Genomic DNA, 24514 nt, shown 5'->3' with positions numbered 1-24514 from the left:
TATATATTTTTTATAATATAATAAAATTGTACTATAATTACTACAGCAACTGTATTTTTTTAAAGTGAATAAATACGTTTGAGTTACATTCTATTCTATTATGAACTTGTGAATGCTGTATACATCTAGTTAAACATGTCATAAACCAACTGTTTACTCACCTATATCAACTCTGTGTGGTGCCACCCGGGCTATGGCAGGTGACCCCGGCTCTGCCCTGCTCTTGTTCTCCTGTAGGGCGGTGCTAGATCCAGAGTTCATTCCCAAACCAGTGACCACTGTGGGTGCCACTCCAGCCTCTTGGGCATATGGGATAGGTAAACTGATTTCACTTTTGGAGATGTGGCGCTCAGGGCTGGTGGCCTCTCCATCAGTTTGAATGTCCTTCTCGCTTACAGCCTTCTTGTTGAGGAGGTTACTGATCTCCATTATGTTTCCGATAATCTCAACAGGGCCAGTCAGAGTCTTCTTCCTTGGGGAAAGGTCATCTTTTAGTTTTTTCAGGTATGAGGCTGGGGCCCAGCCCTCTTTACCCTGATACCTGCAACACATTAGTAGCAGTATTATCTTTCCAGACAGGGAAATACATAATAAGTACTATTCAATTGTATAACTCCATGCATTTACCATTCTCATACTGACCACTAGAGGTCAGCATAATGTTTAAAGTAAGATGTTATAGTGCTCTTTATGGACACATATCTCCTGATGTAAAACTGATGTCACATACACACTGATGTAATTGATGTTTACATACACACACAAACACACACACTACATGTAAATCAATTTGCAATAAGGAAATGAAAAAAAAAAAAAAACAACTGACGAGATGAAACATCAACAGCAAACATTTCCACAGCATACCACCTTAAAGTTTGAGCTCCAGATTGATTACCTGATGAACCACCATCCCTCCAGGTTCTTCTGGATGACCTCCACGGTTACTCCTTTCTCGAACCCGATCTCATCCTTTCCCTGACTGGTATACGCTTGGACAGTGACATATTTCTCCTCTGAAAAGACAGATTAGGGAAAAGAATGAGAAAGGGTTTTTTTTTCTTTCTCTCTCTCTTGTACTTGGGTCTTTGCCTTTTCTGCGGGCTGAAAGAGGTTGATAAATGGTTTCAACTGCTAACTTTCAAACTTACAAATTTCGAACTATCTTTGGGGAAACAGAGCAGAAGTAAAACCACAAAGTTTGCAGTAAGACCCTTCCAACACTCATCCTTCCACCACAGGCACAATAACACAATAATCTCACAATTCGTCATTAATATTAACATTAACAAACCCTCCAGGAGACAGTGGGACTAATGGAACCAGAGCAATACAACCACAATAATAATGCAGGAACTCCATAGGAAATACCTCGCAGGGTCAATCAATCACAAACATGTCCAGATCAAGGCCAATATTTTGCATTTGCACTAATTATATTTTAATTTTAATTTGCATTACGAATGTGAAGCTTTTTCTCCTTTAGCACTGTTACATTATCATGACAATTTCCCGCCATGATTTCCCCTAAAATACAGTTACCGTAATGCATCTGGACATTTCAATTCTTAAATTTTTTTTTTTTTTTTTTTTTTTTTTTTAGCAGCATATATTTAAGGTATGACAACAAATACTACCATGATAAATAATAATAATATTAATAATAAACAAATTAGCACATTTTTTACCATTTAAATTTTAGAATTTAAATAATATTACTATTATTTATTTATTTATTACAGTAAAGAGAATCAGATGGTTTTCTGCAACGATAATGAGAAATTAGGAAGAATATGTTTAATTATCATGAAAATAATGTAAAACACTTAGTGAACAGGACAAGTTTAATCATTCAATTTTTCATTGAGGCCTCTTGAGATCCTATAAAGCATTTCTCTTCCCAAAAAGCTCATATAAAACGTCATTCAGTATTGTTTGCATATGACGTAACTATTTTTAACATCTACAGTACATATCAAACTCTGATGTCTTTTCCTTTGCGACTATAGCCTACAGTCTGCTCAGAGTAATGCTTTAAATTTAGATTGAGTGGAACAGCAAAGGAGAAATAAAAATAGTGCTGCTAAAAGATATATTAATAGTGGGAGAAGTGTTGAAACAGAAAAACAACAGAAAAAGAGATGGATATCCTATATCTAGTTTTTCTAAGCAGTGAATAACTTAGTCTGCCAACAACAGACGACATGAGGTCAGGGCAGTTAGTCTCTCTTTCAACACTTAATGCTTTCCCAGCAGCAGACAAACTGGGAAATCTGATAAGTGAACATATGACAGAGAAGAAACTTCCCCTTTGCTGTTCTCATCCTGAACTTCTGACCTAAAACCAACAATAAACAAGATTTTGAAGAAGTGATCACAGGCATCTCCTTTTGAGATCCACAGAAGAAAGTCACAGTGTGGATAGATAAGATCAACAGGAGTGAGAGATGTCAGGGTAAAAATGCAAGAGCCAAAACTGAGATTCTAGATGGTGGAAAAAGTCAGGTGGGTCCAGAACACATTACTTCAGTTTTGCATGCACTTGTGGAGCACGTACCAACAAAGGCATTTTCTCCCTCAGCCTCTGTGACCTAAAAACCACTGTGATGTGTTCAAAAATAGTTAAAAGAGAGAGAGATTGCAGACACAGATCATTCTAACTATTACAGTATATTGATCTTTCCGAAACTTGCTTGCTGTATTTCATGCAAGCTAACCAAAGACCTTACTGGATCCTGCAGACTCCGTCTAAATCTGAGCTGTTCCCGCTGCCAATTTCTACACTTTCTGAATACTTCATCCAAAAATTACAATTCTTCATTTACTCACCCTTTTATCATTCTGAACCCTTGGCGATTGTCATTTTCCATATAACAGAAAAGGAGAAGTTATAAAAATGCTGATGTTGGTGATTGAAAGTGAATGGAGACCATGTTATTTCAAGCTCCAAAAATGACAAAAAGGACCATGCAAGTGTACTTCAGCCATACGATAATACTGCCTGAGGAAAAGACAGAAATTTAAGTCATTATCCACTTATAAAATATTCAACATCATGACTTTCATGGTGTATTTTTGTTATTTATGGAGCTTCACAGCTCCTGGTCCCCATTCACTTTATGGAAAAGAGCAATATTGCCTAACATCTCTTTCTGTGGAATATGGAAGCGCAATATAATACAGGTTTGGAGCATTAGGGTGAGTAAACGACAGAATTTTCATCAAGACTCAAATGTATTTTGTAAGAATTCTCTTAGTTGCAACTGAGGATCCAATGGCTCTGCAGTTTTGAAACCATTGCGTTACAAAATTAGTTTTTTATCCAAGATCATTAGTGTCTTTGACAGCAACCTCTCTGAATCAGTCACTACCTCTGACCTGTTTTGTAGGTTGCAATTTGTGTTTATGAAGAAACGTTCCCTCTGAAACCAATGGCTGCTCTTTGTCTCCGGATCATCCGTAGTGCTCTCCGACTCATTAGTATGTATACAGTAAAAAATAACAGGATTAAATGCAGTCACACACAGTGAGCCAATGACACTTTCCACTGTGAGTTTCCAATTACTTCTCCTATGATCCAGAAACAAAGTAAGGCAAAATAATGAGGAAAAAACAGCCACAGAGTTACTGTAACAGTGTCACATTTAATCTGAAACCAGAGTCCCTATCAAAAGAGAAGAGAAAATTTGACCACGATTTCATCCAAAATAACAGTTAACAGGGAATGAAGGACAGACATTTTTTACTGAAGGACAGACATTTGAACAGACTTAACATAACTCATCCCATAAGATCAGGGATTTCATATTTTCATCCAGTCCCATTCATCCACCTGCCAACACAGCATGGAAAAGCTCTTACCATGTGCTTCCACCAATTCCAGATCCAGCATGCTCTATAGAGCGCCATGTTCCTGGTGTCCACAGCATGTTAACACACTCCAAGAGTACACAGACGGAAAACTGCGGGAATTACAACTCTAAAGCTTGGAGGTCCATTCCTCTTATGACTCAACATGAAACAGCGGATCTCCAAGGAGACTCCTCACCATACAAACACACATTTCCACCAAAGGTCTGGACATTAATCCTCATCTGAGGTCTGGGTGTTTAGAATCAAACACTGTGATTTTAAAAGGGCAAGCCTCATGCATGATTCAACTCATCCTCTACCTCGAGTTTAGAGTTTATGCACTGTTTATATCAATTATTTGACATGTAGCCAAACTGCAGGATGCCAGATCTGACTAAATTCAGCTGAATTCAGAATTCTGGCAGAACACCAACAAAGATTTGAAAAAATGTTTCTGTCTATTCAATGGAAGTCAGCGGGGGTCCAAACAACATGAGTCCTCATTGACTTCTGTTGTACTGACAAAAACATTCTTCAGGATTTTGCTGGTGCTCTGAATGCCATTCGGGTTTAGAATGGCATGAGGGAGACATCCTGACTGAATTTAGATTTTTAGGTGAACTATCTCTTTAAATAATTGTCTTAACTGGCAAAAGTTACTTAGTCAGTAGGCTTTAGAAGAAAAGTATAAAGATCAAGCTGGCTGACCATCATTTCTGGTCCACCAGCTAAACCAGCACCAAATCAGTACTAACTAGCATAAACTAGCCTTAAGAACAAGATTCTGGAACTCTGTACTCTAATGCCATACATGAAATTTTTAATCTAGATCAGACTACAATATTTCACAATTATTATATTCTTCTAAACCAGTCATCTTAAAAAAGAACTAATTGGCTTCATTTTTAAAATTGTTTTCTTCATCTAAAATCACACTTAATTATCTCCTTTTGAATTCATGCACATTTAATCACAAGCACAGACATAAAGCAAAGTATAATAAAGATTTTATGATGGCTTGCATATGAAACAGGCCACCCAGCATGCTTTGGGAGCCAGATCCTGCAGCTGGATTCAGAAAGAGAGTTTAGGTTTCTAAAGAGCGTGTTTGTGTGCAGTTTTAAGCAAATCACTGTGCAAACCTGCACAAACACACAAACGCACCATGCAGATTGGTCACACACGTGAGTGCTTGCATGTGATCAGTCTATGCAGGCATGCGTGATTGCATGTGTGTTCACCTCGACTCTGTTGACGGTTGACTATTCCCCCTAGTGTCCACCTCCGGTCGAGCCTCTTCAGATGAGCCTTACGTCTCTTAGTAACTGACAGATGAATGAAGACAGCAGAAAGAAAATAGAGACATGACAAACTCAACATAAACAACCCAAGAGGAACAATGGTATTAGTGTAATGAAGACATTATTACATGAAAGAAAAGGTTAGGAGGGTTCTTGGCTTGAACAATGATGGCAAAGCAAAGGAGGACTTGGATTAATACACGTGTTATTAGATTTTAGTGGCGCATGTTAAACTGTGTGATGGTAAATTCTAAAAAATGTATGGTGTTTTGAATTTTTATTGTGTTACGGAATGGAAACTTTATATACAAAGGTTTTACCACTTATCAACTCCATAGAATAAAAAAAAAAAAAGTTAACAAAAAAGTTCAGCCTGAAAAAGAAAAAAAACAAACTGCAGCTACATCCAGAAATGAAGCCATTGTGGCGATACGGGAAGGTAAATTACACCTTGGGGATTAAAAAATTGTGTGCATGTGTGAGGATGTATCGATCTATCTCAGACAAAGATAGTGGCGAAAGCTTTATCTCCTAATCCACATTGAGTCTTTCAGTGGCATACATTTCAAGACGCAGCTAAAAATGTTGTTGGCTGAGACAGGAAACTCAACCCAGTGAATGCTGATTGCAGCAGATGATAGAAGACATTAGAGGAGGACATATTTATAATGTGACGGTTCTTTATGTGTGTTTAATAATGTGAAATAAATGGGTGTTTCTTCAATTTCTGACAATTTATGTTCCAGGAGTTGATTTTACTGAATTTGACATGAATGTAAATTCACCATATCTATTTTGCAAATACATGTTATGGATCTTATGGTGAATGAGTCAACCATGTACAGTAAATGTTTTGTTTCATTTCACTGGTTCATTCCTTCATTTGAAAATTATGAGTGCAAATTATACAAACAGAGAGAATACTATTGAATTTTGTGTGTTTATGATATATAAAATGCTAGCTGTGAATCGGGCCATTTTATTGTGAAATGTTTAAGGCCACGGTCATTTCAACCATATAATGCTAATAAATACAATATTAAACTTGGTGGGAATTTTAATTAAATAAATAAATACCGTCAGAAAAAAAGCAAACAAATAAATCAAATAAATGTAATATATTTCTATCTGAATGTTTTAAAAAGTTCACAGGGCCAAAAGTTCCCATAGATGAAGAAGCACCCAGATTTATTTATTATGTACAGATTCAAAGAAATAATAACAACACTTTCATTAAGGAGAAGAGTGCCTTCCTTTTTTCCTTCATTTCTCCTTCTGCAATCGATGATCTCTCACAGTCCCAAAGCCCTTACCTCTTTCTCCTGAACAAGTGGAAGTTGCTCAAGGAATATTTGGGATACAGATTTTATCCTCTGTTATGGATATTTCAGGTCCTGGGTGTTGATCGTTCAGTGAATGTGAAACTGGTCAACTGGTCAAGATTTCTTGGGGTGTAAGTGTTTGTACACAAGTATGAGAGAGAGTATATTTAGTGTGTCCTACCTTCTCCAGATCTAGATGTTCCTAGGTCCAGATCATCTCTGGTGCCGCTCTGAGAGTCCAGGTATGTGGCAGGAACCCAGCCTTGTTCTTCAGCTGTGCTGACAAACCACCAGCCTACAGACACAACAGCAGAAAAAAAAACATTTTTACAAATTTACCTAATACAGTGTTAAATACTAAGCTTACATATGATTAAATGATCCTGCTTTAACCACCCGGAAAGAAAGACTATATTTACAGTACAAAAAGAAAATGATGGCTCCATGCTTTGCAAACAAAAACTAATGCACAAACATTTAGGTTTCACTAATCTGATGGGAGGCAATGTTTTGGCTCAAGTCATGCTCACAAACATTTAGTTTGTGTTATTTAGTTTCAGGCGATGTGTTTATGAATTCTGTGCACTTCCTGTGTAACATTTGCGATCGATTAGACCTGACACTATCATAAATATCAAAACATGGTTTGGGACATAGACATGGTTTTATTTGTATGCACAGTCCAACATGAGGAAGGTCGGATCTGTCTGACAAATCTACTTAGCAGCTAACATGATATGTTTTATGAGCTAATATGTGTGTGCTTGTGTGTTTTGGGCCAAAATAACCTCGTCAATTAAATTGATGTCTTTCGGTTCCTCTTTCATGTGTCTGAATAAGTGCTGAATTTGTTAAATGTAGTGTCAGCACTATGATTTGTTTTTGAAATGTGGATTATGATGGGGGTTTTTTTTCACATTTCCACTATAAATCAAAGATGATTCTGTGCAGCTTTAGAAACAAAGCAGCAAAAAAGATTGACAAAGAAAATGAGTGACATACCAAGAGAGACCCATACAACATTCCTGATAAGTTCATTTGGGTTATGGAATTAAAATCATATACTTGGCACACTCGCATAAAAATGTAAAGCCGACATAAGTGAACGCCAATGGATTAAAATTCAAAACAGTTCTCCAGCTGAAACACAGATCCTTCTGAACGAGCCTGTTGGCAAGGTAACAAAGTGTTCATAACAGTGTGATGTCATCAGTCACCAATAATCCAGCTCTGACATCATAATAGTACAGAAGCAGGTCTTTTGACAGGGCGCTAAGCGATTAATGCCAGATGTTCTAAACACCAACGTGGGCCAATAATGATGGCAGAATACTGTACACTCCAGAAAACATTTATTGTGTGTGTGTGTGTGTGTGTGTGTGTGTGTGTGTGTGTGTGTGTGTGTGTGTGTGTGTGTGTGTGTGTGCGTGTGTGACCCCACAGTATTAAGAAAATCACTTTATTTAACATCAAAAAAACAATACCAGACCAACATAACACAATACATTCAAAAACATTAAAAAAAATAAAAATAAAATCCAACCCCAAACTATTGAACGGTAACATGTTTTCACATTTGTTTTTGCAATATGCACTAGACCTTTCAAGACCAGGGCCCCATATCCAGTTCATCATTTGAAATGATAATTTACTGCATCTTTCCTTTCAAACCATACTTTGTACAGTGGCTTTGTAGCCATTTACAGTCATGGAATTCTTGTAAATCCTTTGCGATGGTGAAGATGCCACACAGACCATAATTATCATCTTCAGTGTGTTGGAAATAGACTTTGGCCTTGTCTGACACCATAAACCAAGATTTATATCCAGTTTTGAGACCCAGACCCCCATGTTTATGTGGTCTCAAGACCACAAGATAAAGACTTCAACTTTGGTATTACCATAATATTAAAAACAAAACTACATCCAAATTTACTGTAGGGGACTTTTTTGCTAATTTATCCAAAAAAATTGGCCTCAAATCTCAAGTCAAACTTAATCTAGTTTATTCAGATTTTTTTTAAATAAATGAATACTTAAACTGATCAAAACTTAAAGACATTTACAATGTTACAAAAAATATCCAGTTCAAATAAATAATGTTTTATGCTTTCAACAAAATATTAAGCTGCACAACTGTTAATAAGAAGTGATTCTTGAGCAGCAAATGCAGCCTTGGTGAGCATAAAAGACTTCTTTCAAAAACATTAATGTACATTTTAAACACCAAAGAAACACTGACTCTCATTTAAAAAAAACTGAATGGCGATGCCAGTAGTTGGAAGTCATACACATGGAGATGGAAAACGAACACAGAGATCAGAAAACTAGTTCTTCATCTAAATCAGTGCCAACAGATCAGAACAGTGCTTACATACAGAAATCATAAGATTCACTTGAGTCAAACAGACCACACTGACATCTATACCACCCTGACACAGCTAATCTCTTTCTTCTCTCACACACACTCTCACACACACACATACACAAGCAGTATGAATTTGCTAATGAGTTTGTGTGAGAGCTGAGAGCAGGTTGTGGCCACCCTGCCTGCCTGACCCTCTTTGAATGAGATACTGTCTCCCTGTTTGTGCACACCAGGAACCGTCTATGGCAAGCACAGAGGGTCAATTCAAACAAAATGCAAAATGGCATAGGTTGCACAGAGTTTAGCCATTACAAAGATGCTTTCATTGGATTCAGAGCTTGTGTTTGTTTTTCTGTTTGCGTATATGCTATAGGTGCGTTTCATCCAGCTTCAGTACAACCTTTGAGGAGCACTTTCATTAAAAACTAAAAAGATTAAAAGTACTTTTATGACATTTGCTTAAAATGATGTTTACACACATACTGTAAGACGAATACTTTAGTCTTATGTCTAGCCTGATGTTGCATCCACACCAACAGGTGTCAGTATGCATCCAAAACAGCGTAAACAAAACAGACAATATAAAATACTGAGTGCATCTTTAAAGACAAACATTTAAGGGCATTTCAAATACTGGACCTCCAAATAAGCAATCATCAATATGAACAGTCAGAAGAACTGACTCGAGTTCAGCTGGGAGCTCAGATGGATTCTATGTGCAACACCTGCCAAGTTTCAAAGCTAAACTCTTGCTTAACAGAGCAGAAGCAAATTCTTTCACCAAAACAAAAGACACACAAAGTGCAAGAGAGACAGCAGGAATGCTTCTTTGATGCTGAAACGATGTACTCCTCTGAATTCCTCTGTGGTTCAGGACGTTACGATCATCTCACACAAAAACAGACAGAAACAGAAGCCTTTCTGCTGAGTTACAGGTGGGCTTGCTCTTCAAAGCAAAAGATCTAGGCTTTTATGAGAAAGATGGTGTTTCTGCAAACCAGACTAATAAATCTGCTTCTGAGAAATGTTTCTTCTGAAAGCCGCATGTGTGTGCCATGAACTTTGTTCTGATACACATGGTAGGGCAGTAGGTCATGTGGGCTTTTGTTTATGTACACGGTTAGAAAAGATTTGGTTTTGATGTTAAAATACTTTCTGCTATTCCAGTTTAATTTGCAGACGTATTGGCACTATCAAAACCATTCTTGTGTTTAAGCAATTTAACATGTGAGCTACTGGCTCAAAAAAATAGGAAAAAAAGAACTGAACTGATGAAAGAACAAATAAAAAAGCATGAAAGAACGAACCTATAAATAAGAATGAACGAGCAACCAGAAAAAGAAAAACAGGTAAATAAAAATAAATAAATAAATAATAATAATAAATAAATTCACTAAAGGTATAAAAAAGAAAAAAAGGACATGAGTGTACTTGACAACTTACAAACAGACAAAACGGAAAGAAAGAAAGAAAATGCATTATGTCACTAGGTGAATTTTACATATTTCCTCTCCTTCAGACTGTTTTTATTTTCTTATGAGGTTCATGAAATGCCTTGCTACAGCTGTTCAGTCAACAGATTCAGCTGTTTTTGATTGTTTTGTTTAGCTTTAAGTTTGAACGTCTTTCAAGACATCAGCGTACACTGTAATGCACTAAAGGCCTGAAAATGAAAGCTTGATAATGATGTCATAATGCCCACAGGCAGGGCCGTTACCAACAACAATCCCAACATTAATGAGTTTCAGACATTTCACTTCCCAACCCGCCCCCATATCCTGCTGAAAGACACTTTTTGATTTGAGCTCATCTGTGATATAATTTTGATGTTCAGCTCTGATCATCCAAAAATACAGCTGAATGAATGAAATGAATGAGAGGAAAGTAAAGGCAAGAACTGAGAGTGGCTGAACAATAAAAGACAAAGACAAAAGAGAGAGTGAACAGATGTTTGGCCTGAAGTTCAAAGCTTAAATTTTCACCACACATTCCCTCCATCCGCACCAGCTAGAAGGGGGAAAAAAGACAAGCAAAAATACATGTGCCTTTCACTTTCTTATTTTGGAGCTGAAGTAGCAAACAAAAATTCAAAGATGAAACAATGTATGAAAACATTCCAATATATCATAGAACACATTATGAAAGTTATTGTATATAAATGAGTTTACACAGAGAGAGAGAGAGAGAAAATTACATTCTTAACTTTTGAATGGTAGCGTGTCGGAATCAGTCACTTCCATTATGGTTAGGAACAGCAGTAGGTTTTAGAGCAGAGCATTTATCTTTTATTAATAATAAAATGCTTTTATTTAATATGCATTCGGAACGGCAAAAAGAATCACTGTCCGACTCAATATTATCTAACAATATAAAGTCATATATAAAAATTAACATGTCTGATTACTAATCTAGCAGAGCTCAGGTTGAAATCACTGGAAGGATATTTCAGCTGACGTTCTTTAAAATCCAGACCAGTAGAGAGTCTGGTCTACATTCGGTCACACTCAAGTTCTTTCCTGAAAAGCTGCAGTATCAGGTTTTGGGCTTAGGGCCAAAATAGGTTTTGTGTAATCTGACAATGCCGAGGTGGCGGAGGGGGCTCTCTTTGGTCTGAACTTCAAAGGCTGATGATGTCGTTCGCTCATGCACACTGATCTGAGATCACTTTTGTGGTTTTTATTTCAAGAGCTCCAGTGGTTGAGATTTGTTCAGGAACAGCTGGTCTTAGATCAGCATAAACATGCTATTTCGTTCCTAGACTTTCTTTCTTTCATTACATGGACAAAAACTTCTTTAAAATATCTTCTTTTGTGTTATGCAGAAGAAATAAGCACAAATAAAAGAGAGGAAAAAGAATTCAAGTTAAAGGGTGAGTAAATGACCAGTTTTATTTTTGGGTGAACTATGCTTTTAAAGTTGATATGCTGGATACTAATTGATTTTCCTTGCCAAACTCTCACAGAAATAATTAAATGTATTGATTAGTTAATTTTCAAAATGTTTAAAGCCACGACAGCTGTTTCAGCTTAGTGGTCTACTTACTATCAAGAATATTATCTCAATGACTTTAATCGATTTAACAGTAGAGACCCCTGAGAGGTGTAGCTCTAGGTTTATAAAGATCCTTTCAGACGGCCTCAGAGCTACATGCAAATGAAAGTTTGAACCCTTTGGTCCAGGTTCAGCATGGATCTCCACAGACCGGATCTCCAATGGGAGCAAGGCCAAGACAAACTAGTCTACCCGAGACCGTGAGCAGCTCCTATTGATTCTGTTTCAGTAAGCGGGGGTTACCGGCTGAATGAATGGACCCAGGGGAGAGAGAGGCGAGAGGATGGAAGGGAACCTCACAATATTGATGGCACAGAGCAATTTTCAAAGAAGAGCATTGTTCAGAAAGCACAGAAGCCTTGGGGGAAAAAACAAAACAGCCCAAATATTTAAACACGCTCTGATACTCAGTAGATTAATGAAAGTTTCCTTAGAATAACCACTAATAACATACTAAAAATTAAGAATTTACACTAACGTTCAAATTTTGGGGTTGGTAAGATGAAAGGTTATGCACACCAAGGCAACATTAATTTGATCAGAAGTACAGTAAAAACAGTAATACTGTGAATATTATTACATAGTACAATAACTCTTTTCTATTTGAATATATTTTAAAATGTAATTTATTCCAATTTGATGGCAAAGTTGCAATTTTCAGCATCCATTACTCCAGTCACATGATCCTCCAGGAATCACTTTAATATGATTTGGTACTCAAGAAACATTTATTATTATCAGTTTCGAAAACAGTTTATTGTCAGTTAATGTTTTTGAGGAAACCGTGATTTTTTTCAACTGTTTATTTGAAGAATAGAAAGTTCTCAAAAACAGAACATTGTAAATGATTTTACTGTCTTTTTTATTAAATTATTTGAATTAAATGCATCCTTGGTGTATATATATATATATATATATATATATATATATATATATATATATACATACATACATATATCAGAACCATGGAAATTATCAAAACTACCATCAAAACTACCTACCATCTAACATACTGTAGCAACTCCCAAAAATATCAGGACATTTATGCAATTCACATAAAATTTTTAAGATAACTATTCACAGTACCTTCAAAAAAGAACTATAAAAGTACTGTAAAAATGTTGGGCCCTATTTTAACGATCTAAACACAAAGTGTAAAGCGCACGGCGCAGGTACTCTCTAGGCATGTCCAAATCCACTTTTGCTATTTTAACGACGAAAAAATGGTTGGCGCGCCCGGGTGCATGGTCTAAACGGGTTGTCCCTATTCTCTTAATCAGTAATGGGTGTTTTTTGGGCGTAACATGCAATAAACAAATCAGAGTCTCATCTTCCATTCCCTTTAAGAGCCAGTTGCGCTCATGCCATGACGGATTTGCTATTTACACAGCAGAATTTGGCAAGCGAAAAAGACAGAGCGCGTCTCCGAGATGAAACGGAGCTGCTCGTGTGCGAGCAAATAGATAGCCTAATGTGATGACTATCCATTATGACATGTAGGCATGTTTATATTTAATTAGCCTACAAAAAAATTCTTATACATTGCAATCCTTTAATTTTTAATATTTGGCATGTTTGTGTGCTGCTGTGCGTCCCTGTGTTTAATAAGCAGCATGTACGCACATTGTGGACCCACCTATACTAACACGCTCTTTAAATAACAAAGAAAAAACATTGCACCAGACTTTAGACCAGGTTTGAGTTTGTCTATGACACAGTCTATTTTCAGCTCCTTAAAATAGCAATGCGCCTGAACACACCTCTTTTTTAGACCAGCATGCCCATGGGCGCACAAATGGCCACAAATGCATTTGCTAATTAAACGACGTGGCGCTGGACGGGAAAATGCAAACAGGGCCGGACTGAAACTAGCAAACACACTTGCGCTGTGGCTTGCGTCGCATTGCGCCGGGTGTATGATAGGGCCCTTTGTTTGAAAACAACAACAAAATGTAAGCGGCTATTTGCTGACAACATATTCAAACTTGCCATGTCAAAAATGTGGCGTGCCAGGTATAACATCAGTGGTAGTAAACGCCAAAGTACAACCTATTCCACAAATAACCATCAAATTTATTTGAAGGTTTTGTTTAAAAAATGTCCTTGTTCCGAGGAAGAATAGCATAAAATAAAGACAAAAACAGCATGCTGACCTATAAACTCTTGCTTTCTTTGACTGTTATCTATATTACAGACATTCAACGAAAACTTTTGAATGCATTCTGCCGGGGGTTTTTTTATTACTTTTTTTTTTTTTTTTTGGGATGCGTGACTTTGTAACCACTCTGTAAGACTCTGAGGCCCTGCAGGATCCATTAGCCTATTATGGAACTAAGGACAGAGGGGATTTTTTCCATAGTTCCCTCTCCATGACCTGGAGGGAAGCCAGTGCAGCCCGCCTTCTGTCAATCGCTTCTTATAAACGCAATTTCAGCCACATTAAAAAGTTGGTTTTGAATTATATCTATTGATAATAAATATGCTGCCTCTGACAGATCCACTAGGGTAGTCAGTTAATACTATAATACAAAAATATGGAAACCTGCTGAAGAGATCGGCTTCTAGTGCTGAGATATCAAGCTGCTGCTGCTCATCTTCAATTTCAATAAGTGCTTTGAACATTTGAGGAATTTTGGAATCAACGGAGGACAGACAGTTCACTCCAGGAATTGGCCTTCCAGGCTGCCTCAGGCTGATTTAAAGGAATAGTTTACTCAAAAATAACAATCCTGTCATCATTTGTTCACCTTTGTAACAGCTGAAACATGTATGACTTCATTTCTTCTGGGTGAGCTATTCCTTTAAACGATTCTGTGTTTAGATTCTGTTCTTTTCTCCCATTCAGACACTCTCTGCTTCTGTTCCTCAAGTTCATTAATCCTGTAGCCCTGCGTGGTTCATCTCTTCCAGACCCAAGTGAAGTTGACATGCTTTGCCTGCACTGTAAAACAGCTGGAGTTTAACGAGGGCTGAGGAAGCCAAGTGTTTCTTACTCAAGGACAACCACATTCTGAGCAAGAATCTTTCGCCTGAATCTCTGAATCATTTTGTGATTAAATGATTTGTCCAATGTGAAATCAGTGAGTATAATTCATTGTACCTGAAAAACTGTACTCAGCTCAAACAAATAAACCAGTGATCTACAGTAAAAAGATAGGCAAGTCACACCAGGAACAATAACTTTAACGATAACTATAAGGTTTTAGAAAAAAATAGTGGAATCACTTTCAGAATTACCTTTTTAACAGCTGATGAACAGTGTTGTGGAAAGTTACTTTCAAAAGTAATACATTACAATATTGCATTACTCCATAATAAACTAACTAACTGCGTTAGTTACTTTTTATGGAAAGTAAAGCATTACATTCCTTTTGCATCTTTTTTTCACCTGGGCTGGGCTTGCTTATTTGTTTATTTAATAACAAAAACCCAAAAGTTATATTTATATTGTTATATTTTTAAAGTTTTTTTCACACCAAAAGTGAAATTGATAAGCCTCAGGCTAAAGGAAGTGCCTCATCCTTACTCATAATTTCTCTCAACACGGGGACAGAACATAGGCGGAGGGTGAACCAACTCCAGGGTAAGGCTAAAAGCAGCCAAATGCATTAAACATCATAAACCCATCTTTTAGGCAACAACCAGATATGGGTGTCATGTAGGCTAATAAAATATGTTTAATGTGACTGAATTTGTATTTAACGTGATTAAAATTTATTAAAAACATTAGAAATTAATAATTAGGCTATATAACATTTCATTTCCACGGTTATTCAAACAGCGAATAAATAATATAGAATGAGCAACACTTTAAAAAGGCCTAAAATGAAAGATGCAACATGAGCAGATCTTAATTTGATGCCACAATCGACACTCTCTGTTCATTTTCACTTTGTTAGCAACAGACGTAATAGATTGTTGGTGCTGGGGCAATTTTGTCTAATTTAGTGGCATTTTTGCCCCAAGTTCCCATGGCCAAGCCTTCCCCAGCCTTATACATGCTCTGCCTATGGGTTAAAAGTAGAGTCAGTGAATAAATGGTAAAACAATGTAACTTGCGTTACTTATTTATTAGCAATTTATTAACAATGAGCTACTAGTTACTTGAAAAAAGTAATCTGATTACGTAGCCTTGCATTACTTGTAATGTGTTACCTCTTTACTCTATGATGGTCATAATGTATTCTAGTTATGAGTATTCATCCATTGGAAAAGTAAGAATGTTTCCTCTAGATATTCTGAAAAACTGGCCTATTTGCTGTCATTGCATTAAAAAAAAAAATTATATTAAATTCTACAAAGTAAACACTTGTCTGAATTTACAGCATGAAAACACCCAAAGTCAATAGAACAGGCAGCAAACAAACTTCAAAATAAACTGTCTCACAGAGAACGCCCATGAGACGGAGTCTAGACTAGTTTAGACAAAGCATTATGTTTGAAACCAGAAGGTCAAGCTCTCTTTGAGTTGGTCTTACTCAATGATGTTATTAAGTTCAAATGGGTTTACTGGATCTTTGCTCATTTTGATAACTCTTGACAACTCCCCCTAATCCTCCCTACCCTCTTCTGTATGATTTAAGAGAAAAGATAATATGATTACTCACAATAGTAATACTTTATGCTAGTTTTTAAGAGCCTGTTTTTTATCATTGCTAGCTCTCTGGATGTGCAAACAACATTACATTCAAATGTTTGGCAACCATGCCTACAGAAATAGTTCATAACATGTCAATGTTCAACCTCTACTGTACAAGGCCAGGAGATACGCTAGCATGAACAGTTTGCACTAAGTTTGAACATTTACAGCATTAGAAAGAACATTCATCTGGGAAAACAGAAACTAAAGAGATAAAAACAACAGTCAAGGATTTCTTTCAACACTTTCCATTGCTGTTGTCAGTCTCTACATTCTGCATGAACTGTTATCGGTGTGACCCTGATCCATTAGCACACGTTTCAATCCAAAAGCTTCTCATGCCTATCTCATGGACATTCCAGATCAATCTGGCCTCCATCCTAGAGATCTATAGGGGGTTCAGGCCGACCAACTGCCAAGATAACTGGCCATATGACACCTCCAGGTGGAGCCAAGAACAAAACTGGGAGAGGGGGATGTCAGAAGAGGAAACCAGGGGCATCTTAAGGACAAAGACCAAAGGAGTTACATCAAAGAGGGGAAATGTATCAGAAAAGATGTGGAGGCAAAAAACAAGACCTATTTGACATTTTGATCGAGCATCTGAAAGCATTCAAGTGTGCAGGTGACTCTGTGTGTCACAAGCTTTCGCCAATAAAAAAACATGTTAAGCCAATTAGCTCTAGTGTGTGCGAAGGACTCACCACTTTCACTCTTCTCGATAACGTCCACCGTCTCTCCAGCCTTCAGGCTGATCTCCGAGTTCTCCTGCCGCTCGTAGTTGGCCACCACCATGTACTGCTCCAGCACCATGGGCTCACTGCTGTCCAATCCTGCCGGCGAAGGGAAGAAACAAGCTGTCAGCCACCGTCCCGCCATCCTCGCACTTCCCCCGCCAACCCTGCCCTGCCAGCGACCTCCGGCTTGACCCCTGTACACCGCCATCCGCACTCTGCAGCCTAGCGTAAATCAAACTCCTGCTGACTGTACATGCTCCGCAATGACGGGCCATTTAGACAAACCTTCGTCCTCGCTGGACATGCATTTGAATGGGGGGGGAAGGAAGATTACACAAAAGCAAGGTGAGGTAGACTTCCTTCAGGGACTCGTGAGCTCGATAAGGTCTTGGTGATGCTGGGTCTCCATAATACAGTGAAGGTTTTTGGGACGAAGCAGGGAGGAATGTAAGGAAGGGAAAAGAGGCTGGGAGAGAGCTGTTTACAGTAGGGGATGTGACTCGCGAGTGGAGGGAGAGAAAGTTTTTCTTTAACAGACGAGCAGGAACAGGCCTCCCTCCCTCTCTCCTGCCCTCCCTTTCTCATTTTTCAAACTTATTCTCTCTCTCTCTGTCTCTCTCTCTCTCTGTCTCTCCTCCCATCTGGTTAAAGCAGGGAGAGAGAAAAACGCCAATCAGGGTAGACTGCTCTCCAATCCTTAAATAGAAACATATGAGTGTGCCGAGTAAAGAGAGAGAAGCTGTGTTTATGTGAAACGCAAAAAGAAAGCATGTGTATCCTTCTCTCTTTCTTTTTGTATTTTCTCTCACAATCTCTTTAACCGGTTCTTCTTCATCAATGACTTAAAGGGATCATTCAGCCAAAAAAGAAAATTCTGTAATCATTTACTCAGCCTTATGTTGTCCTAAATCTATATGACTTACTTTATTCTGTAAACACAAGGTGAATTTATATATGATGAAAGTGAATGAGGACAAGAGTTTTCATGCTTCAGAATGACGGAAGAGTAAATGATGAGTGAATTTTCATTTTTGTGTAAACTATCCCTTTAAGAGTTCAGTGGTCACATGACTATATGTGCCATGACCAAATCAGTAGAATGAACAAGTAGAATTTCCATAATTCTAGTGTAAAAATTGCATCCCACCTACATTAAATTACTACATTAATTACATTAAATTACATTTAAAAACTGACTGTAAAGTTGATGTTTACATGCTTCCACTTTTACAAACCATGGATTATGTGCCCAATGTTTGTGAATACCATGGTATAAGAATATACTTATATTTGGTCACCCTGTCTTTGACTAGCAATAAACAAACTTACTAGCTAATGAACAGCTGGGAAAAGTTAGAAGTCACAATTCTTAAGATGGATTATAAAATGTTTTTAGAAAGCACATGCACAAGCAAATTATATGTGTTACATAATCAGTGTGTTTTCTTTATTTTGCAGGAAATTGCCCAAATATGTAGGGTGTGTGTGTGTGATGGTCATGGTGAAAACACACTCCACATGGGCTGGAGTTCTGTGAGCGTCAGCATTTATTTCCGAAAACAGAGCACATTCTTTTCTGAAATGTTTATTTGCAGGCCGTCGTCTGTAAGACTTCCCGGGAGAGCACTAAGGGGAGACCACAAGCTCTCATGTCATGTTTTACATCCTCCGTTTTCACACTGAATGTTTTCCTCTTCATTGCTGGCCTTGCAACACCTATCCTAAATATTTCGTCTTCTAGCATAAACTTTATAAGCCACAAGTAAACCTGCAGACCTGAAAGATCTGCTAAATGATCTCTTGCTCTTAAAAACAAAGTTCTAGTTTTGGAATGAAAACTGAAGAGGTGTTTACTTCATTATGTAAATGTCTCAGGAGAACATTTTATAGCCAGTTAAATTCCCATAGTCATGCCCATCAACACACCACTTGCTTACTGCAAGGACTTGTCCCAAATTAGAAGCCATATTTATCATTATATTAATTTCAAAATGTAATTTCTGGATTGCTTACATCAGGCTCACTGTTATAATGCGATTCAATCTGTCTATTATATTACAGTTCCTAATGGAGTTACCAGCCAAATGGTGATTAATAGCTTTTGACTCATTTTGATTTGGCGCTTGAAGAGTGTACATTTTGGACCCTGGTCAAGGAACTGTTGTAGGAAATATACTTTTAAAAACTAGGAAATTACCACATTGAAGAGTTGCAAACGGAAAAGTGATATGCACACATACAGTATATAGCATATCTACCTGAGGCCTCAGACTTTGTTGGACTGTCCTGAAGGCCATACATCCAAACTGAGGGTAGCGGAAAAGACAGGAGAGAGGAAAAACAGAGGGAAAAAGGAGTATAAATGTTAGTCAGAACAGAGTGGAAAAAGACACAACAGCAAGCACTGCATGTTTTCATAGAAGCTGCAAGACCCAGCCAAAAGTAACAAAAAAAATTCACTAAAGAAAAGAAAATTTAAATCATTTCATAAAAATATGCATAGGCCATTAGCATTAGATTTGAAATTAGCATTATTTCTAAAACAATTTCCTAATGATAGGAAACTTTAAATAATTTGATAAAAATAAAAGAAATTACATACTTTATAGAAAATGAAGGCCATTTTAGAAACAATTAACAAATTTGTGATGTGAAATTATTTTTTATCAAGCACTTTTATTATTTTAACTTATTTTTTATTTCCATTAAATGTTTCCATTGAAAAAATTCCATTACTGTAATGTGAATAAGTGCCTCGCTCATTACAGTCACAATGTGACTGTCTGTGTGTGTGTGTGTGTGTGTGTGTGTGTGCTCTGACAAATCTATTGCCTGGAAAGCAAGTATGTCTGAGTTTAAGGGTGTGAGGTCACAGCAGAGTTTCCTTATATCTTCTCTGTTATCACACATGCACACACAAACCAACGCACCAGTCTCTATCAGGAAATTAAATGTCACACGTCACTATCTGTAAAAATGTGAGAAGGCACCGGGGAGACGTCTCAGCTGACGGGAACGATTACTTTGTTTCTATAACTTATTTCTTTTCAACACTTCAGTGGACTCCCCACAAAGGCACGCATGACACCAAAAAATGAGGTGTAATTTAACCTTTGTAAACAATGAACACACTCAGCACCGACAGAATTCAAGATGTTGGTACAAGCTATGTTATATTTTTACCTCACATTACAAACCTCACCCAATATCCCTCCACCCTTCCATTCTATTCAACACCTCCGTCTCCTAATCCATTAATTCCTGACATTTCTTCCCTTCTGCATTCTATGTGATTGTGAGCTGAATGTTAACACAACAAATAAAACCTGCAAATTTGATCCATGCAGTTGTTAGCCTTTCATAATCATAGAGATTGTTTCCCACCAAACTCTGATGTGAGCGCTGAAGAGTGGCACCAGCTTTACTGGCCAACTGGTGAATCACTCACAAAAATGTCAAATAAATGCCATGGTATTATTATCATCCCTTTTTGGCTTCAAAGGAGCATTGATAACTAAAACCATATCAGATCAGGTTCCAAATCCTCTTCATCTATGCTGAATTAGCATCAATAAGTATTAGCATTAAATATTAAACATACATTTTATTGGAGAAAATGAAAAGAAAAAGAAATTATCAACACAACAATAATTTGGTAAGTATTAATGTCAAAAGTACCAGTACTTTGATACCAAGATGACATTAAAAATAATACAATTAAAATGAATAATATATAAGCATTGTTGGACAGTGACCCATTTGAGTACTTGTGCAATGTCTAAACATTCAAAGTGATGGTACAAAAATACTCTAGTGTGATTTTATTATTAATTAAACAACATTATTAATGAGGAAATGTATTTTAAATCGCTCGTGATCTTTATTTCTGACTGTTCACTTCAAAAATTACTTGGAAAAACTTGAAGTAGGTAGAAGATATGCTATATGCCATTGCATTTTTTTAGTACTTATATTAACCTTAAGAGTTGTTTTAATAGCATTTTAGATACTGTTGAATATAGCTTTGGTTTTGTAATTGGTATATCATAACATGAATATCATGAAATGTTTTTGTTGAGTCTGCTGAACCTTTACTTTCCAGTTCAGGGTTGACCTCGAGGTCAACGCTGTCCTTTGCAACAAAAACTTCATGGAGTTTGAATCAAACTGACTCAAGGGCCTTGGAGGTCAAATCATTTACAAATGCTCCACACCCCCGTGAACAGATCAATCCCTTTAGCAAAGCACTTCACATCTGACAGATGTTATCTTCCCACCTCTCTGACCCTTCCTTCACACTGAAACACTGAAACACTCACTGCTATCTATGAGCATATACTCAATCTCTCACACTCCCACCCATGATAAACAGACACACACAGCATCGCTCACACACACCAGCGATTAAGTTCAGGTCAGTGGTGTTAGAATGTCTGTTTTGGTTTCTCTCACTGTTATTTACATCACTTTTCTGACCCCAAACAGTCGATCTACGTCCATTACAGGAAACATCTATGTCTTTCTTTCCTTTGTGTGGAAGGAGTTGTGTTTCACCCATGCTATAGTATTTCCATAAACATGAAGAGAAATACAAAACTTGTTCATTAGGGACACCCTTGTAGTTATTAATTATGGACATCTTTGTAAAAAGAGACAGATCTTTGATCTATTTGATTGTAGACATCTCTTGGCTTGGTCATCCCTAGCACACTGGAGATATTTTGGTCGCTATGAAAAAGACAGTTATGTTGATTTGAATATTATGAACTGATTAAGTTGTTGGCTATGAACGCTTAGCATGTAGACCGCAAAATCAAGAAAACATCAACAAACGAAAGTCAAACCATATGCTGACCAGTTGTGTTCTGGCAGAGAGGTCAGATGAGACAGAAAAGTCTGCACACTTTAAACAACAAAACACGTGCTAAGCAACACGTATCTATTTTTGTACATATGTGGTACTTTTGGAAAAATTTTATGCCACAGGGGTTGATTTTTATTCCAGGAATAATTAAATGAATAAATAAACAAATAAAATAAAAACTTCCTCTCTTTTTACCATGCAAAGATCTCTTTAAAACTTTAAAACTTTTTATCTTTTTAAAAGTTAAAGGTCTTAAATTAAAGTCTTGTGCTGTCATCATTCATTTTTCATAATTATTTTACCTTATGTACAGATTTTATTGTTTTTACTTGGTTCCAGACCCAGACCAGCATTAAGTACTGTTTATATACCTTTATAGTTTTTTGTTCTGAATTAGCTTTTATTTTTTGTTTTTTTTTGTTTTAATTTCAGTTTAATTGTTAGTAATTTAGTTATATGCTTTTGTCATTTTTATGTAATGTAATGTATGAAAAAAAAGCTGCATTAAACTATTAATACTTGAATAACACTTTTCATCTTTGACTTATCCCCCCCCCCCCCCACACACACACACACACACACACACACACACACACAAATCAGCTTTTCTATTATTTACAGTTTTCACAGTTCAACATTTGTGGATTTCGTTGGAACTATTATTTTGTTGCAAAATCGATCAAACATGACAGTATTCTGTTTAAAATGTAGGCTACATTTAAAATGTAAAATGCTCACTTAATATTACCTTTTTTGTTGAACTGTTGTAAAAAATTAATGGCAAATTTGCAATTGTTTGGGTATTCAGGGAAATTTGCATTCTTGCTCGTATCTTAATAAACATGAAAACAATAACACGCAGTGTGTCTGTATTGAAGAGAGTTTCAATCCATCTCAGTCCGTGTCAATTTTTGCTCTTTCTGCTATTAAGTGAAGATCTGCTTTTAAGATACATTGAACAGTAGCGTGATTTGCTAAAGCATCATATTCAGCTTGCATCCAATCACATGCATGTTGCTTGTGTGGATGCAGTCAGCTTTGAACGCAAAAGATGAGGTAAGCTGATTGGATATCATGTATCTGGCTGTTTATGGCACCCAAATTTCCTGTTTTTACATAAGAAGTGGCATTTTGCTTGTCAGAAATACATGTTCGGTTTTAAAATCACTTTAAATTGGGGTAGAATTAAATGAATGCCAAAACTCAGAATTTTGTTCGGGTTTCCCCACCGTCATCTCACGTACCCCCAGGGGTATGTGTACCCCAGTTTGAGAACCACTCCATTAAACAATGAAACAAATGGAACAGACAAACATACACCACACATACATACACAAACATGGCCATTCCTCTCAAACTAAAACTATCCCTCCTCCCCTAAAACTCCCATCTGTTCCACACGCCTCTCTCTCCCGATCTCTCTCCGTATGGCCCCTCCACTCCTCCACAGAGCCCTGAGTCTTGTGTAAACAAGATTAGCTGGTCCAACATCACGCTGAACCCACTCTGCCACGTCTGACTGACCCCATTCCAGCAGAACCCCACAATCCCGCCTCCGTTTTCCCCCTCTCCACATCTGACTCTCACACGAGGACCAGAATGTGGGGAACTGCAAGTAAAGCTTGTCCTTTCTTCACCAAGGAACAAAGACCTCTGAACAGTATAAGAGGAGTGTTGTAAAAACGTCCAGGTGCACGGGGTGCTGTAGCTTGGACTTGTAACCCGAAGGTTGTGGATTTGAGTCTCAGGTCCGGCAGGGATTGTAGGTGGGGGAAGTGAATGTCCAGCACTCTCTCCACTATCAATGGGGGATGTCGTGGCCTAGTGGTTAGAGAGTTTGACTCCTAACCCTAAGGTTGTGCGTTTGAGTCTCGGGCCGGCAATACCACGACTGAGGTGCCCTTGAGCAAGACACCGAACCCCCAACTGCTCCCCGGGCGCCGCAGCATAAATGGCTGCCCACTGCTCCGGGTGTGTGTTCACGGTGTGTGTGTGTGTTCACTGCTGTGTGTGTGCACTTTGGATGCAAAGCACAAATGCTGAGAAGATAAGTTGTTAGGCCATACATCAGTAAAAACTATTTTTGCTGTACTGTCAGCCGGTGCTCATAGCACGTGTTCTTCAATTGCACGTGAATGTGGCGGCATGTGCTGTAGCCTGTATCATTTCATATCAAAGTGCAAAAGAAACTACGAGCATGCAATGGCATAGTTATGTCATCAGTTAAGTAATTAAGTTACCAAAAAGGCAATTAAACTTGAAACTGTGCATGAATGTTATATATGAGTCACATTTAAGAACATGTCTCTGAAATGCAGTGGGTTTTCAAATCTGTCCTGGTCTGGAGCAGCCCAGCATCTAACAGTCTCCCTCATCTAAC

General features: G+C 37.5%; 1 protein-coding gene across 8 annotated transcripts in view; it reads right to left on the bottom strand.

Moving 5' to 3' along the window:
• The window catches only part of sh3pxd2aa (SH3 and PX domains 2Aa), an 83826-nt gene that overhangs the window by 9560 nt on the left and 49752 nt on the right, over positions 1–24514 (bottom strand). For 2 of the 8 annotated variants that reach the window (XM_042761476.1, XM_042761483.1), the window contains exons 7-12: positions 19529–19576; positions 17238–17366; positions 6657–6770; positions 5094–5177; positions 899–1016; positions 162–541 (exon numbers count right to left, since the gene is read on the bottom strand). In XM_042761476.1, the coding sequence (XP_042617410.1) occupies positions 162–541; positions 899–1016; positions 5094–5177; positions 6657–6770; positions 17238–17366; positions 19529–19576 (873 nt within the window). Of the gene's footprint in view, positions 1–161; positions 542–898; positions 1017–5093; positions 5178–6656; positions 6771–17237; positions 17367–17555; positions 19455–19528; positions 19577–24514 lie in introns of those variants that run through there. The other 6 variants (XM_042761510.1, XM_042761533.1, XM_042761493.1 and 3 more) reach the window with 4 other exon arrangements.

This window comes from Cyprinus carpio, chromosome A1 (assembly GCF_018340385.1).
Source record: "Cyprinus carpio isolate SPL01 chromosome A1, ASM1834038v1, whole genome shotgun sequence".
Taxonomy (NCBI): Eukaryota; Metazoa; Chordata; class Actinopteri; order Cypriniformes; family Cyprinidae; genus Cyprinus; species Cyprinus carpio.
The sequence above is the reverse complement of the archived record's forward strand: the minus strand, read 5'-3'. Positions and strand labels throughout refer to the sequence as shown.